Genomic DNA, 16,677 nt, shown 5'->3' with positions numbered 1-16,677 from the left:
TGCTGAGAAAGTAAATAGAGGCAAAAAGCAACACACAAAACGAGGTTTGAGGTTAATTAATTCCTCGAGTTATTTGGCAGTCGTTTGGCTTCATGCTTTTATAAAATATACTGAACTGAATTTAAACCAGGATGCAATCTGAGTGAAAACTGAGAAGAAAAAGTGTTATCTACCTATTATTATTATTACATACCAGAACACATATATCATGAAATGCAGGCACAACTACTGACTGTTTTCTCCCCTTGCTAAAAACCCTGCAAACTGGGTGACAGTGTAGCTTCTGATTTAAAGTAGATCATAGAACAGAGCCAGAGGGATTAACTGAGATTTCAGGCAATACTAATGCATACAATTAGGCTGTGTTTGATAATATAACAGAAATGCATTCTTTCTTGTTGAATGACTGCTCTGTTACAAGTCTTTGTTCTCCTTCTGTAAAGTTACACCTCTGAACAGCTTCTTCCCACCTTTCCCAGTGGCCCTTCAACAGCAGATGCACCTGGCATCTCAAGTAAAACTATTCTAATAAAAAAATGCAAAATCTGTTAATTTGATTGGATTTCTATGTTCTGTAACCCTCAAGAAGCAAATTTTTTTTCCACTTCTTTTAGATGAGTCCTCATGTTTTTAGCTTGTTCTGTCTGAGAATTTGGTAAAGTCCTCTCATGAATTAATAGAACTACACCCAATATTTTTCTGTCTGAGAACAAGTATGAACAAAGCATTCTTTGGCTAAAATAAACTGCTGACAACCATGACATGCATAATGTTACATGGGTCAGAGCAAAATCTATGCAATCCATGTGGTTATTTTCTGATTACCTTAAGTTGGATGGAATTATGTGGAATAGAAAAGTACTCATATGTATTTATACTTTTTGCATATTTGGGTAGAGGTGAACACACTAGTGTTTCATTGTTTAAATAACTATGTTTAGACTATACATACTTTTCTTGTTATTAGATCTTTAAGTTGTAGCATCAGAAGGATCAGAAATGTGATGTAATTTCAGTATAAAAAGCAAAATGTTTTCCTTATGTAAAAAATAAGGTTATCTCCTTTTGTACATCATTGTACAAGAATGTTAGATGTGCCAGAGTGCTTCTTAGAAGCAGTTCTCAGAAGGAGCGTGAAGATGGTAATACATGAAACAGGAACTCCTTCTGCAGAGGGAAAATCAGGTTTGGAGTCTTTTGTGTGGGATATGTTCATTGAGCAACAGAATATCTCGGAGGGTTAATTTTTAAATTTTTTTCAACTAGGGTCAGTGAGACTCCAGGGTGGCAAGAATGAGTTTGAAGGTACAGTGGAAGTTTATTTGAATGGAATCTGGGGAACAATCTGTGGGAGCCATTGGGACAATAATGATGCAACAGTTGTATGTCGACAGCTTGCACTTGGGTAAGTTTCAGTCTGAGTAAAGCTCAGTCAACTTATTTTAATGATGTTTCAGTATAAAGGACAATCTATTATGCAAATCCTGAGGGCTTTTTGTGTTTGATGATTGTTTTTTTGAAAGCTGTTGAATGCTGAAGTTGTTCTTCCCAGAATCCTTCACTTCCTTCAATTGTGCTGTACTTCAAAGAGGTTGCTGTGAGAATCAGTATTTCATTAGAAAGCTGGAAAGGAGCAGACCAGGGTAGATGCTTTCCTTTCAAAGTGAAAAGTGTGAACAGGTCAGAAAAACTTAGGGCAAATCCAAACTGCTTTATTAGACATCTGAGAGGTGTCCACAAGGGCAGAAATATGAAGTCTGATCCTGAACGCTCACACATATGTGTCAATTAAGAATAGCTCCAGTGAGGTTACCGAATCTATAAAACCGTATATGTGGCCAGAATTAGACTCTATGTAGGCTCCTAATCACAGGAAAATTCCTGGTTCTCAGGAGCCTGGGGTTACCCTGGTAATCATCCATTCTATCCTGCTAAAAAGCATCTGGGACTCATCCTAGGTTTTTGGAAAATGTGGTATTTTTGTTGTGCAAATGTTTTACTTTCAGAGTTGCACAGTGGTAACAAAAGTGCAAACTAGTCAGGTTTTGCAGCTTTGTATTTTCATGGAAACATTTTCCAGTTACAGTATTATTTGACATGTTGAAAGTCCTTGAGTAGTCCTCATTGCCACTACTTCACGCTGCTGTCAGAACGGACTCAATCAACAGGGCCCTTTAACATACTTTGGTCATTAAACTCCAGGTAGAGCCTGTAGTGGTACTGCAGTTGCGGTAGTAAAATAAAACTGTGGTGAGGAAGATAATGCCCATGCCAAAAGGGAGGTTTTAGAAGCTGAAATTGTATTTTATTCTTAAATATTAATGCTGTTCAAGTTAGCAACCAAATTACTTGACTGTCCTCCATTAGCACCGCATTCAGTTTGCACATTCTCAATAAGCCACAAAGTATGGCTGGCTTTATTGCCTTCCTAACATTTCTTTCAGTCACACACCAAAGTAGTGACTGTGTTTGCTATGAGAAGTTAAGGGGCTTTTAGAGCATACTTGCACTGTGACATTCCCAATAATTATTCTGATTTTTAAGATGGCTAGCCAGAACAAAATCTAAGCTGTTTTATAATGTTCATTACTAATCTGGACACACCATGCCAACTTACAAAAATATAAGGATTAGATGAGATAAAAGTTTAGCCATCTGGAGGCTGTGATTTTGCTTATGCCTTCAGCTGTCTACGTGCAATGTCTCCTTTCCTCATTTTCATGTAAGTTCTTTTTGCCTTCCATACCCTAAACATTTCAGTTGAACAAGACTGCTATTAGCGAAAGTAGTTCAGTGATGTGGGTGAATGGTTTGGTCTTTTCAACTGAAATGGCTTAGATCTGAATCCAGACCAAAAAGCCCCAAGCGAACAGCAGCAGAAAACAGCAGAAATGTAGATCTATATACCACTGGGTGAACTCACTTGGTATTATTGGTGCTTTTCAGGTGCTTCCATCTGTCTGCTCCTTTGCTTTTACACTATTTGGGCTTTGATTTTCATTTAATTTTGTCGGGCAAAGAAAAAGAAGAAATCACTAATAATAATTGTTAACAATAATAATAGTCACTAATCGTTAGTGTAGATTCAATACGGGAAGGAAGCTGTTTATAAATATTCCGGATGGATGGGAATGGCTAAGTAGAGAATAGTGGACACGGGGCTGACCTAGTGGAGTCTGAGGTGTTTCACTGCCCCATGGTCACACCCATATTTGATGTCATGTATGGGCAGAGCAGAGCACTAGTACATTTTAATGGAGGCAAGGAGAGGAAAATGGTGACATGCCCATTAGCATTACCTCTCCTGGAAGTGTAACTGCAGTGGGATGGCACCCCAGGTACACCTATAGACTGTGGACTCTGTTAATTTCTGTAGTTAAGAAAAGGAAGAACAGGAATGGAGCCATCCCTGCAGCAACACAGGCCATTGTACTAAAATATTCCACAACAAAATGGTGAGAACTGGGTCACATCTGTTACTTTTCTTTGTGCAGAAGACAATGCTGAACTGTATGAAAAAATAATGAATTTACACTGCTGAAGAAAGACCTTTCTTTTCTACTCCAAGATTTATAGATGAGAAAATGTTCCACTTGCCCTCCTCCCACTCTAATGTCCTATCCTGATTATTCTTCTTACAGTGAAAAAGGTACAGCAAAACACATACCATTTTCTGGACTGGGCCTTGTTCCTGTTTACTGGAGTGAAGTGCGTTGTCGTGGTGATGAAGAAAATATACTGTTATGTGAAAAAGACATCTGGCAGGATGGAACATGTCCTCAAAAAATGGCAGCTGCTGTCACATGTAGCTCTTCCCTGGGTAAAAAAAGAAATATGTATGGTTTGGTTAGCCCCTTACCTTATTTAAATACAAGTAGTAATATTTATTCCTTATTAAATTAGAAAATAATATTAAGACTTCTTGGAGCAGGAAGTTAAACAGAATGAATTATCACATCATTGACTGTTTCAAATCCCTCTATGCTGTGCAAGCAGCAACTAGCTGAACCACTTTTTTACCTTTCCATAATCAACAAGAAAGTTTTTGCTTTGAGATGTAGGTTGTATGGAAGGGTGAAGCAACAAGAATCTCCAGCTGTAAAAGTAGGATTGTTTCTCCTCACTTTTTTGTTTTTTTAAACATTTTTTTCATTTATTTGTGTGTATGTATGTATTTATTTACTCAGAGGTTGTCTTTGGTAGCTGCCTGTGCTGCATGTCAATTTGTTAGCTCTTCCTGAACAGTATGGAGGAGCAGCCATTTCACAAGCAGGCTATACCTTCTAAAGTTTTGCCTAAAGAAACTGAAAACTACAAATGGGCAAATTATGCTTTTAGATCATAATGTTTTCCTTCTATTTATGGACATTTTCACCAGAAAAATTTGTTTTGCTTAGATAAATTTATTAAAGGACTGTTGTCTGTTTCAATAATGCTGAAAGGAAGTTTATCAGTAATTTAGAGTCTAGGATACCCGAAATTAATTAAATTGATCCCGAGTTTCAACAGGCTAGATGAAGTTTTCACATTTTGCAGGTTCTACTGACACTGTTTTTTTTTAAATGATTACCAAAACCCAGATTTTATATCAGTGAAATAGTAAGATGAAACTGGAGAAATGCCCTCAATTTTCTTTTTTTAAGCCAAGAAATAGATGAAGTAGTAGCACTAGTTGGTTGGAAGGTCTACGTAAAAACTAATTGCATTTTAAATAATTCAGCTGTTAGATATGGGGAAACTTTAAAATAACCTTTTTAAATGCTAGAGCAATTATTTTTTTAACATGGTTTAAAGCTGTTTCCATTATTATAGCTTTGTGCAAAAGTGATGCTTTCAAGATGATTTCTTGCTAGACCAGAAAAGGGCTAATGATTTGAAAAAATTAAAAATCAAACCATATCTCAGAAACAGGAAGGGAACAATACCTACACAGTTCGAGACTCCACAGTCAATGAGATTTCACTGCTTTGAGTGGAATTACTAAAGGAATGACAAAACATGAGGATGATTTCCTACTTTTGTGGCAATGAAAGAATTTTTGCCTCTTAATTCAGATTTTATCGTCTGGGACCAAGCCTATACAGAGCAAATTTTGCTCTTACAGGTAGAAATGCAGCTGTACCAACTGATTGTAATATTTGGCCTTACAGCCCTAAGTATCCGTGAATGTTTTAACACTTAAATAACTCAAGATCAGTATCGTCACTGGTCTGTGGAATATTCTTCAGTTACTGAGCGTGGAGCTTAGGGGAACTCATTTCTAAGAAGTTTCGTTTCAGGTTTACCATCAAACTAGGAAAAAATGAAGTGTGGTTCTTGAGTGATATCAGAGAAACCATTAGGCCATCTTTTTTATTTACTATCAGGATAACATTTTGGGAAAAAAATGACCTTTTCCTGTATTCTGTTTGATCACAGCCCCCGTTTTTACTCCGATCCGTCTGGCTGGTGGCAACAATGCTCACGAAGGAAGAGTAGAAGTCTACCATGCTGGCCAGTGGGGAACTGTCTGTGATGATCAGTGGGATGATGCAGATGCTGAAGTTGTCTGTCGGCAGCTTGGCCTTGGGTTTGTTTTAATATGTATTTTCTACTCGTGTAGCAAAGCAGGAGAGTTAAGTCAGATACACAGCTTGGAGCTGTTGAAAGATGCTCCTTTAAAATCACACTAATACTCTGAAGCAGCTATTAAGTTTATTTATAGAAGGTTCAGGTACAGCACCATTACTTTCAATTCCTTAGAGCTTTGATATATAGGATCCAGTTTTCAGTGTCATACGATAGGGGCAATTTTGTCTGTAGGACAGACAAAGGATATCTCTCAGATTAAGTGCTGGCTTTTTAGTGAAAGCTCACTACAATTTCAGTAAAGTTTCAACCAAAAACCGTAGGTGAAGAATAGGAAGTTGCTTTGACTATTAAAATGTTTACAGTTTTACTGAGGAGTCTTACCAGCTTCCTTGCTTTGATGGAAGAGTGCTGCTTTGTCAGAAAGGATATGTTTTTTGGCATGCCTGTGAGAATCTCAAGATTTAAGTCACGAGTTTCTGAAGATTCTCAATTTGCATATAGACAGTTAAGCTCGTCAGCGACTCTGTGAGAACTAAGTGTGGTCCATAATATAGTCGCAGCAGCAGAGCAGGATTTTCTTGCTCCTATTCTGAACAGCCAAGGGGGAATTTTGATACCATACAGAAGGTAAGTATTCAGTATTTGGGGAAAGATGCTGCAGCAGCGAGAGGCAAAGAGGAGAACTGCTGGATCAGAGAGGAGGGAGATGGGGACAACTGGGATGAAAGGCCAGATGGGTTGATGAGGGAAAGAACTAGGAGCAAGATGCAGCAGAAACCCAAGGAGGAGAAGGGGATTATGTCCAAGAGACTGAATGAGAACTAAGCAGGTCAGTGCAGAGGAGACTGGAGCAGAGCTCACCTGTTCAACCTTGGTGAGATCATGATGAATTAAAAGAAGTGGCACTGAAGACAGCAAGCTTTGTGGCATTAATGTGTGGCCTCCAGAGTGTACTTGTTTAGTAATGTGAAACTGAGGCCTTAGACTGATGGTGCCACCCAGATTAGCTCAAAAGGATAAGAACTGTGCAGTCCCTGAAAAGCTTCTATATTTCCTGGTGAGCCGTGTGGGACTCAACATGCTCCTCTGACATGAGATTTTCATTTTTTCCCCAGTTTATTTTATGCTATATTTCTATATTGCTATAAATTTTGAATTTAGAATACTTAACAATAAGTCTGCCTTCTTGCAGGCGTTTCCTGCTTTTGAATTGGGCCGCTATTAATAAGTTTGGGGAGTTACTAATCTATGCTTTACATTTCTGTATACTATTGACAGTGCTATTGATAGTGCTAAGTCTTTTTGAAATATGTCTATAGAGATTTACAGAATTTCTTAAGTAATCAAGATGTCTTTAAAAACGTGCTTATTACTGTGAAGTGAAATTCTATCAACAGTGGCAGTAGACCTGCTACCAAATAATAAAAATAATCTAAATTTGCATACTGTTAATCGATCTGGAAATGTGCCACAAATAGTAAAAGTAAAGTTGCTCAGTAAGTTGCTTCTCACACCATTTGAGCTTTTATGTAGCATTCCTAGAAAACTTCAGAATATTAATTACAAATAATAGGTGAAAAACAATAATTTATTTTATTATTTGCTTTCATAAATACTTTTTACTTAATACAAATTGCCCTTGTTATAGTAATGGGATGTCATCTCTGCATGATTTGAACATCAGAGAATCTTACTATATTATGGTATATTTTGTCTTCAACACTCAGAGTAGTCAAGCATTATCTTTTTGATTTCAGCTAGCTTTTTAATTAATAAGTTTTTTTCCCTAACATTTCCTGTACATTTTTACCAGTATCAGAATTAAAATACAAGAAATAGAAGCTACGTATGAGAATTTTCTTTTTTTGTGTGTGTGTAAAGTCTATCTATATGCAAATACTACTCAATAAACTTAAGATAATTTATCTTACACATAACTGTATTACCTACCCTTAAAGTATCCTATCGATTATATTTTCTCAGTTTATTCTATAAAATTTCAACCAGTTCAAAAAGCAGCTCTTTATGAAATGTAAGAGATGGAGGACCTCACATGAATTAATGCTACATATAAAAATGCATGGTTACTTCAACTAAATGAAAGACTAGGAAGAGCAGTCAGGAAATGTTTGCAAATCTCAGGAAAACATAACATTTGCCATCTATTAAAATTCTTCTTGGTGTTGCTAAAGGAAAAGTGTCAGAGCAAGATTATTTACCTTTTTGTGTGTGTGCTTTTATTTACTGAGCACTACTATCTACTCAGTGTCTACCATGAATTTCCACATCCTTCCTTTTTACAGAGCTTTTCCCTGATCATACCTTAATTTTTATAAGCCTCTTACTGTTGTTATTTTTCCCATATCCCTTTACTGTTTATCAAGAATTTGTATTATTGCTAATTGTAAAGTTAGTATTGTTTTCCTTTAAAAAAGAGAGAGAACAGAGATTGTTATATATTTATACAAAACACTAGAAATTAAATCCACATCTATCTAAATCCATACTTGGATGAATGAGTCAGTGCCTTGAAAACATGAAAACATATTGCAACTCACATTAAAAAAAAAAGGCAAATGAACAAATTTTTTAGTGGAAAAAAACCAAACTATGAGAAACATATGAAGAACATGGTATCTTAAATAGAAATGGAAAGATCCTGATAGATCATCAAGTGTTAAAAACTGCATAATTTCTGTAACATTGAAACAATGGAACATTTTCAATTTATATAGGTTTTTGTCCTAAAAATCCTCTATGCTGACCTGAGTATAACACACAAGGCTAGTCATTGGTCGGATTTCTGTTGTTATTTCTCCCTCTGACTGACTGGTGGTATGACATTGTCAAGTCACTTAAAATCTCTTTGCTGTGATTTTGACATAACTAAATGGGGAACAACCATTTTTATCTGCCTTATCTGGGTATTCGAGATTTATTTACTGTACTTTGAGGACAACAGATGAAGGTCACTGTAGAAATATATATTGGATTATTTTTGCTACATATAAACATGAAATGAAAATTAAAATCAGAATCCTCATATCCAAGCTGTACATCCATGATCTCTTCTAGGAAAGTTATGCTTAAAAATCAAAAAAGACAGAAAAGGAAAATCTCATAGATACAAAACAATAGAGAACGATGCTCTAAATATGTTGAACACACGGCAGTGTGGAAATGGTATGTTTACATCTCTCCACAGCTTCAGCTGAGACTGCAGCTCTTGACTGGGTGTTTTCCACATCTCCACAGGGGTGTTGCCAAGGCGTGGAGCCAGGCTTACTTTGGAGAAGGCTCAGGCCCTGTGCTGCTGGATGAAGTGCAGTGCACAGGAAATGAACTATCAATAGAACAGTGTCCAAAGAGCTCCTGGCGAGAACACAACTGTGGCCACAAAGAAGATGCTGGTGTTTCCTGCACACCTCTCACAGGTACTTCAATTACCAATAATCACACAGGAAACCGATGACAAACACAGAGTTCACAGCTCTGGAAAAAGAAATTTTCAAGTTTGCAGATGCACAAAAGCCTACAGTGATAAAGCGTTCTGGCAGTTTCAAAATGAACCAGCTGTTAGTTATGGAAATTTTACAGGTACAAAAAAAAAATAAATCTCATTATTCAACACAAAGCATGGTTCCTAGGAACATGCTAACTACCACTTACTGTGTGGAGCAGACAGCTGTGTGCCACATCTATCAGTGGCAGTACGCACTGCAGCATAAAAGCAGTGGGAAATAACAGCACGAAGCTAACATGTCTATACAGTGAAATCACATAATCAGAGCCCATTCCTGTGGCCTTGGCATCTAATAAGAGCTTGGGGGGATCAGTATCTTGAGCCATTTCTCATGTACTTAAGCCACTGCATTATGCAGCACTTCACAGCTGACTGTGTGTATGATGGTGTTTCTTTCATCCCCTCATTAAATGACACTTAGTGATCAGCACTAGATTTAGCAGTTTAATATCTGATCAGATGCAGTAAAGGCAATGTTATGAATTTTGTTTTAGAAAAATAGTTGGACCTAAGAAAAACTGATTCTTGTTTTTGTTTTTCCTTACTTGTTGATGATGCAGATGGTGCATTAAGACTAACAAATGGGAAAGGCAGTCATGAGGGACGCCTGGAGGTCTATTACACTGGGCAGTGGGGCACAGTCTGCGATGATGGGTGGACAGAGCTGAATACAAAGGTGGTTTGCCGGCAGCTGGGATTTAAGTAAGATTGCTTGACATTAGATATCTGACTCTGACTTGACAATGATGACAAACATTTACATGAACCCTACCTTATTTAAGGGACTTGTTTTTTTAATATGAGCTGAGTGCTTCATAGAAACTACTGAGTTAACTACTGGACCTATCCATTAAAGCCTGCTCCCTTCAGTCTCAAAGAGATGTCTATGGCCTCAGCTTAGGCAGAAGAAAAAGCTTCAGATGAGGTTGTGATTCAGGAGCCTTAAATCACCGAGTTCCTTCCAATTATCTTTTTTGGCTAACTGAAATGAATGTATATGCTATAGAGCAAAACTGATCTGTTGTATTCTATGTTGCCTATAAAAATATGATTCTTCAAAACGTTTGCTTGTTAGACAGTCATTAAAAATCACAGACATTTTCAAGGTATGAGTCCCTCTGGATCTAGCTCAGAAAAATCTACAGTCTGGCCCTGGAACACTGTTACATATTGAAAATTGTATTTTAGAAAAAGTCCAATTTGATTTTCCTGCATTCACTCTTCACTACTTTTCCTGTTGACTGTGGCTACGAAGATACACTCTCGCTAGGTGACTGCTGTCTTGCCCTCAGACTGTAACAGCTCACATTCAAAAAATAATTTTATCTCATTTTTCCTCAAACTATGTTGTTTAAATGTATATATAATACTGAAAACACTCTTTAAATCCTAGAGATGGCGAGACAGCCATATGCTTGGGTGAACAAAAGCCTTAATCAAAGGTATTACAGTTCTTGAGATTGTATTAATGTAACAGTAATTCCTTAAAAAAAATGTTACCAAAGCAGCAACATATGGTGCTCTGATTTAATTTAATGCCAACTGAACCTGCTCTGTCGTAATTAGCACCGTTTACTGTTACTAGTTGAGAAACGTTTATTTCTTCAGAAATAATTTATTTCCTTTCTTAGTGCTTATCACGTGCCCTCTGATCACTGCGGTCCAGAAACATTATACATACATGTGTCATGCAGGTATGGGAAAAGCCTACCTGAGAGCTTCTCAGAAGGAAGCTCTGGGCCCATCTGGTTGGATGATGTCAGCTGCTCAGGGAAGGAGACAAACCTTCTGCAGTGCTCAAGGGGAGAGTGGGGAAAGCATGACTGCAACCACCAGGAGGATGTCAGCCTTGTTTGCCATCCAGATAACGACAGCCATAAACACTCACTTGGTAAGGCATCTCTTTGGTGAAGTCACAGCACGAGTATCGCGGTAGGTGCAGATCTGAGCAAAGTGTACTACACTTAAGGATGCTCAAAATCTTAGTATTTGGCAGATAGGTGCAAAGAAGGAACAGGAAGGCAAAAATGCTCAATTTTTTCCTGAAGATCACAGGAAGTAATCAAGCTTTGTTTAAAGGAAAATAAACAGCCAGAACATTAAAAGTCAACACAAATTTGTAAGGTAATAAAGTCAGCTCCAGGTATCCTGCATTTCATTCAGCTCTCTCCAAGTCATAAGTAGCTCTCTCATGCTATCAAAAGGTGGAGATGTACCCTAGCACTGAGGAATACAAATCAGTAGTGTATCCTCCTATGATTTTACATTCAGACAATGATAAAAAGAAAAGAGATGTGGAGAAAGAGAGGAAGTTCAGAGATAGAAAGGAGTGCTGAGAAGCATGGAATTATTTCTCTATTACTATTGCCTAGCCTTTATATTGTGCCTGGGTGAACAGGCCACATTTTCTGACCAGCATGGTATGATAGTACAAACACAGAACAAAACGTCAGTCCCAGTGTCAAAAAGCCTATGAGCTTTTATGGGAAAAAAACCCAAACAAACAGACAAAAAAAACAGGTAAGGAAAAAAAAAAAGAGAGAAATATCCTGATTACACAGTGACATTGTAGAATGAAATATACACAAAAGAATTCCAGAGTTTCCTAAATCCACATGGAGATAATTAAATGAGAATTCTAGCTATCCATTATACACAGTAAAAATTACAGGGGAACAATGAGTTGCTCAGCAATGCTGAAAAGCAGCTTCATTTTTAAAATTTGCTACATACAAAGTTTGTAGCTTGTCAGTGGGTGGCCTTTTACAAAACTGTCGCTGATACTCTTCACTTTACCCAAGTATATTTTAGTCAAATTTGAAATCAGAATTGTAACTAGTCGAGTTAAATTCACAGCTTCTGCTGAAATGTGACAGGATTTGTATGCCTGGGTGCCTGAAGTTCTCTAGCAATTACAGATTGAAGGTCTATTCTGTAAACTAAGACATGGATTTACTGCACGACGCTGCTACCTGTTGTAACAACAATCAGCACTTCCACATGTACTTTTCCGGTCTCTCTCTCTTTATAGTCTTTATAGCCTTCTGACCTCTCACAATCCAATGAATGTTTTATGATGCAGTAGAGTTCCATTATGTGTGGATGATGTCAAATCATATTTGGTAGAAAGAATTTTTTCAGCCCCAAAATAACAGGAATTCAAATCATGACTGCTGTCCTTACAGATGCAAACCATTTGTGCTGCTTTGCTCAAATTCCTATAAAATATAATCTTAGCTGAAGGATGTCTGGTTCAGTTAAATGCATCCATATGGTAACATTCTCCATCCCCCATTACCAGAAAGTTATATTAATTTTGTGCTCATAATTTATTTTTTTTTTAAAACACAAGAAGATGAGGTAACAATAAAATAGCTATACTGTATCATTAATATCCCATGCCTCTAGCTGGGTAGTATAAGTTTCACCTAAATCATGTTCTTCCAGAATAACACTTCACGTCAACAAGAAAATGCAGACAGTGTATCTGACATTTCCTGCGACACTTCCGATTGGAAAGTGGACAAAATCTCTATTGTTACCATTTACTTCCTAGCATTTAATTTTTTTTTCTCCCTGTAAGTATGTATTCAGTGAAAAAATACAAGAAATTCATAGATGATATGACTTAAGGAAATACAGACATTAAAGAACACTAAAACTGAGCAAGGTTACATGGCAATAACTACAACGGTTGTTTAGTATGTAAGGTCGTGACAATGAAGCTAAACAGAAAGCTGGTGAAGTTATTTCATATAACTGTCCAGACAGTATGAATGTCTATACAGCAATATGCTTTAAGTGACATTTGAAGCAAACAAAGCTTGAAAAAAGTTCTGTTTTCAAATGTTTCTTAGCTTCTAATTCATGAATTAAGCCAGATTTAACTAGCTCTGATCCAGAGTAAGGTTTGGTAACAAAATTAATAAATTAAACTGAACTAAGTATCAAGTGCAAATGTCTCAAAATAATGCTTTAAAAGCATAATGAAGTAATTTCTCATCCTTACAGATTTAGAAAAAATTAGGAACAGGTTAGAAGGATGAAGAACAGTTTTTCCTATTACTCGTAAAAGAAACTCTCATTAGCATATTAAGGACTATAAAATAAGACATACTGGATTTAGAAGGTGATTCTCACTTAAATGTTATAAAGAGGAATTCCTAACTGTTTTAAGGCTACTTGGATTGCTTGCATGCTGTAAAGGAGTTTTAATTTTAATATAAGTCAGAATCAACTATGTACTTTGCCTAATGAGTCAATATTTAAGTACAGGCCATACACTGAACATACAATGATTAATTAAGTCTGACTACTCCACATAAGTCAGATTTCGTATTATGAGTATATCTGAACAAGCAATCAGTTTAAGTTGCTGGGAAAATAATCACACATTACTCTCGAGTAGCATGCTGTAGAATATTATACCGCCATGCAGAAATGCTACAGGACGGTACGCGCAGTGGTGAGTGATAATTGAACTTTAACACAGTGCTGCACTTTTTTTTCTGAGATAGTGGTTAAGAGGAGTGGTAGCAACCAGTTTGAGAATGGATGTATGAATTGAGATATAGTTAAATTCACCCAATAAGTTTCTGCAAGGAAATTGTGTCCAGCTTGTATGGGTATCCTATCAAAGCTATCACAGGTGTTCTTTGACTTTATTGGGGAGAATTATTCTTTGTCCATTTTGGTCAAATTCTGAGCTATGCCACATATTTTTATGAAATGAAGGAGCCAGATGAACTCTGAAGTTCAAAACACAGTAGTATGTCATATTAGTTTTGTAACTTGTACAAGCTGCTTCCTTTTGCCAGCCAGGAAAAATACGACGTAATAATAATAAATAATAGTTTAACAGCTAATATCAGGCTTGCTGAACATAAGCATCAGTTGACCCTATATACTGAATGTGATGAAAATGCCTTAAAGTGCTAGTTCTTGCTTCTGTTGTGAATTGACAGCAGTAATTTATTCCCAGGTCCTCCCATCAGGCTGATGGATGGTGAGAATAAGAAGGAAGGACGTGTAGAGATTTTTATCAATGGCCAGTGGGGCACAATTTGTGATGATGGATGGTCTGATAAGGATGCAGCTGTAGTGTGTCGACAGCTTGGCTACAAGTAAGAAAACTCATTAAGCTGTTTCTCAAGTTATCTGTTTGCTGAATCTAAAAATGTTACGTTTCTGCAACCAAATATCTCAAACATGTCTGATAACATAAAAAATGCCTTTTAAAACTTGCCTGTTTGGCATTCTTTTAGAAAAGTGTATTTATACTATTTGTATAAGAGGTAGTAAGCTATGTCTTCAAAAGGAGTATTCATTAACCAGCCTAATTGGGAAAAGGAATTTTAATATTCAAAGGCATATCACAGTCTGACTGCTAATTGAAAGGCGAGTTAATGCTAGTTACTAAATATTTTTTTTAGAAGTTAAACATTTCAAATATTAAGCTATTGACTAAATATTGTATTTTATTTGTCACAGTGGTACATGTCTGTATGATATAAACGCAATACATCCATTTTTAAATTTTATTTGTTTTAAACTTGGTTGCAGTAATGTAACTGAGAAGAGCGTTTGATTTTGTGTATCTGCTCTGTGCGTTTTTGCCACTCAAACTGTTCTTAATTTACTTCTTTCATCTGTTTTCAGATTTCTAAACATTTTTTAAAAGTTAAAGTGAAATTTCTAGTGTGGAAAACATTACGGCAACTAATATTAACATCTTACTAATATTAACAGAATGGCACAGATTACATATTCAGTGACCTATGTAGACTTATTTCTGATTTTGTATGAGAGCTCTGTTTCACCATACTTAAGTGACTATTTTCATTCATGTAGCAATTTTTATGTTGAGTGATCTTTAGTAAACACAGAAAAAATTAAGGTACCTAAGTTCTAGTGCTTCAGTGGTTTGATTTACTGCTACACTTAGAAAAACCTTGGGGAATTTGAAATAACTTTTTCATTACATGAGCAAAGAAGACAGAAATTGAGAACCTAGACTTAGTTTATCATATTTTTCTGACATTTTCTGGAATTTAGCTAAAATTCTGGGGTAATGGTTGTACTGTTTTAAAGAGTTCTTAATCTGTTTTCACTGAAGGTATAATTCTGCATATTGTTAATATTGTAAACCTCAAAGATGGCTTTGAAATCCTTATAGGTTCTAACAGAACTGTTAAAATTTTTAATGAAATATAGCAACAGGTCAATGCCCACTGTCACCAGGTGTGAATATGATGCCCGCAGATTCAGATGTAGGCACACCAGCTACTGAATTACAAATGCCATGTTTTGGTTTTTTTTCCCCCTTCATTTACTGCTCTGGCTTGACTTGATGTAGCTTGGAGATTTGATACAACTTTTATACAAAAGATATGACTTCAGCCTGCATAACAGTAATTTGAATAAGCTTCATTTAATATAGGAATAGGCCTGACAGGACAAGAACACCCTCTAATTAAAACCACCACAACGTATACGTGTCACTTTTGAATTAAGTCGCTTAATCAGGCTTGCAGCACTTAGAAGCAATTTTGTTCAGGATACCTAAGAGCAGTAAGGATATAACAACCACAGGGCAGACATAGAAATAGTATAACTAATGTGAGCTGAAAAATGTCCAGAACACAAGCAAAATACATCAGGAAATGAGGGAATGTCTTCTCTGAGTGTATCTGCAAAGAAATCTGATCTTAAGAAACACAAATCATGTTATTTGCTTGCTGTATCTGTCAATGTTAAGTTTGTGCAACGGAATATTATCACATTACATCTGAACACGTAGCTTCTGCCTTTTAAAAATTATCTGATATTTGTTTAGTAAAGCACACTTAAAAGTAGACTAATGTTTCAAAACTAGAAAACTCACTTGTGTTATCTCCCACTGAATCATCAGTCTGTTTCATCCACAGCCTCTCTGGCCTTTTACAAGTCTCCCTCAGGTGATCAAACTCCACCACTTACCCCCACCTTCTGTTTTTTATTCTCTGCAAGGACAGACAGTTGGCAGAATTCTGCATTTGCGTCATGTCAGAATGGGGAGGGGAGAATTACAGGATACAACAGAACACATGTTTCCTGAAGTATTAGAGATAGACGCATTTTAGAAATCTAAAATTAGGTTCCAGAATTGGGAGAGCTGGGCGGAAATGCTGGATGTTGGTGACCCTGTGTCTAGACAGTTGCATTCCACAAACCCGACTATGCCGCTACATGCACTGAGGAGCTGGCGTTGCTTCTGGGCCTAGAAGATCAGTCACAGATCTTTTTGCTGAAGTTCAAATTATATTCAGTGGTGACATCATTGTTCCAAAGCAAGACTGGAATTTCTGGGTTCATGCACCTGAACTTGGGGGCTGATGAATATTGTTTCTTTAGAAAATAAACACTTTACCACCTTCTGTGAGGAATTCAAAAAGCACCTAATACTGAAGCAGACATCAGTTCTCATTAAGACTGATCATAGAACTAAACAGTATCATCCAACTCCCTTTACAGTGCTATGTTTAATTCTCAAGTCTTTCGTACTGGTGAATTGCATTCCTCGGGGAAGGGGTGGGGGTGGGAGA

General features: G+C 36.7%; 1 protein-coding gene across 1 annotated transcript; it reads left to right on the top strand.

Annotated features, from left to right (window-relative positions):
* The first annotated feature begins 1,139 nt into the window (after positions 1 to 1,139).
* On the top strand, positions 1,140 to 14,221 carry PRSS12 (protease, serine, 12 (neurotrypsin, motopsin)). Its single transcript, XM_008941579.1, has 8 exons — positions 1,140 to 1,185; positions 1,267 to 1,405; positions 3,642 to 3,820; positions 5,419 to 5,569; positions 8,827 to 9,005; positions 9,655 to 9,796; positions 10,789 to 10,985; positions 14,076 to 14,221. The coding sequence occupies exons 1-8, from the start codon at positions 1,140 to 1,142 to the stop codon at positions 14,219 to 14,221; spliced, it is 1,179 nt and encodes a 392-aa protein (XP_008939827.1).
* The last annotated feature ends 2,456 nt before the right edge of the window (positions 14,222 to 16,677 follow it).

This window comes from Merops nubicus, unplaced genomic scaffold (assembly GCF_000691845.1).
Source record: "Merops nubicus isolate BGI_N331 unplaced genomic scaffold, ASM69184v1 scaffold51865, whole genome shotgun sequence".
In the NCBI taxonomy this organism is placed as follows: domain Eukaryota; kingdom Metazoa; phylum Chordata; class Aves; order Coraciiformes; family Meropidae; genus Merops; species Merops nubicus.
The sequence above is the reverse complement of the archived record's forward strand: the minus strand, read 5'-3'. Positions and strand labels throughout refer to the sequence as shown.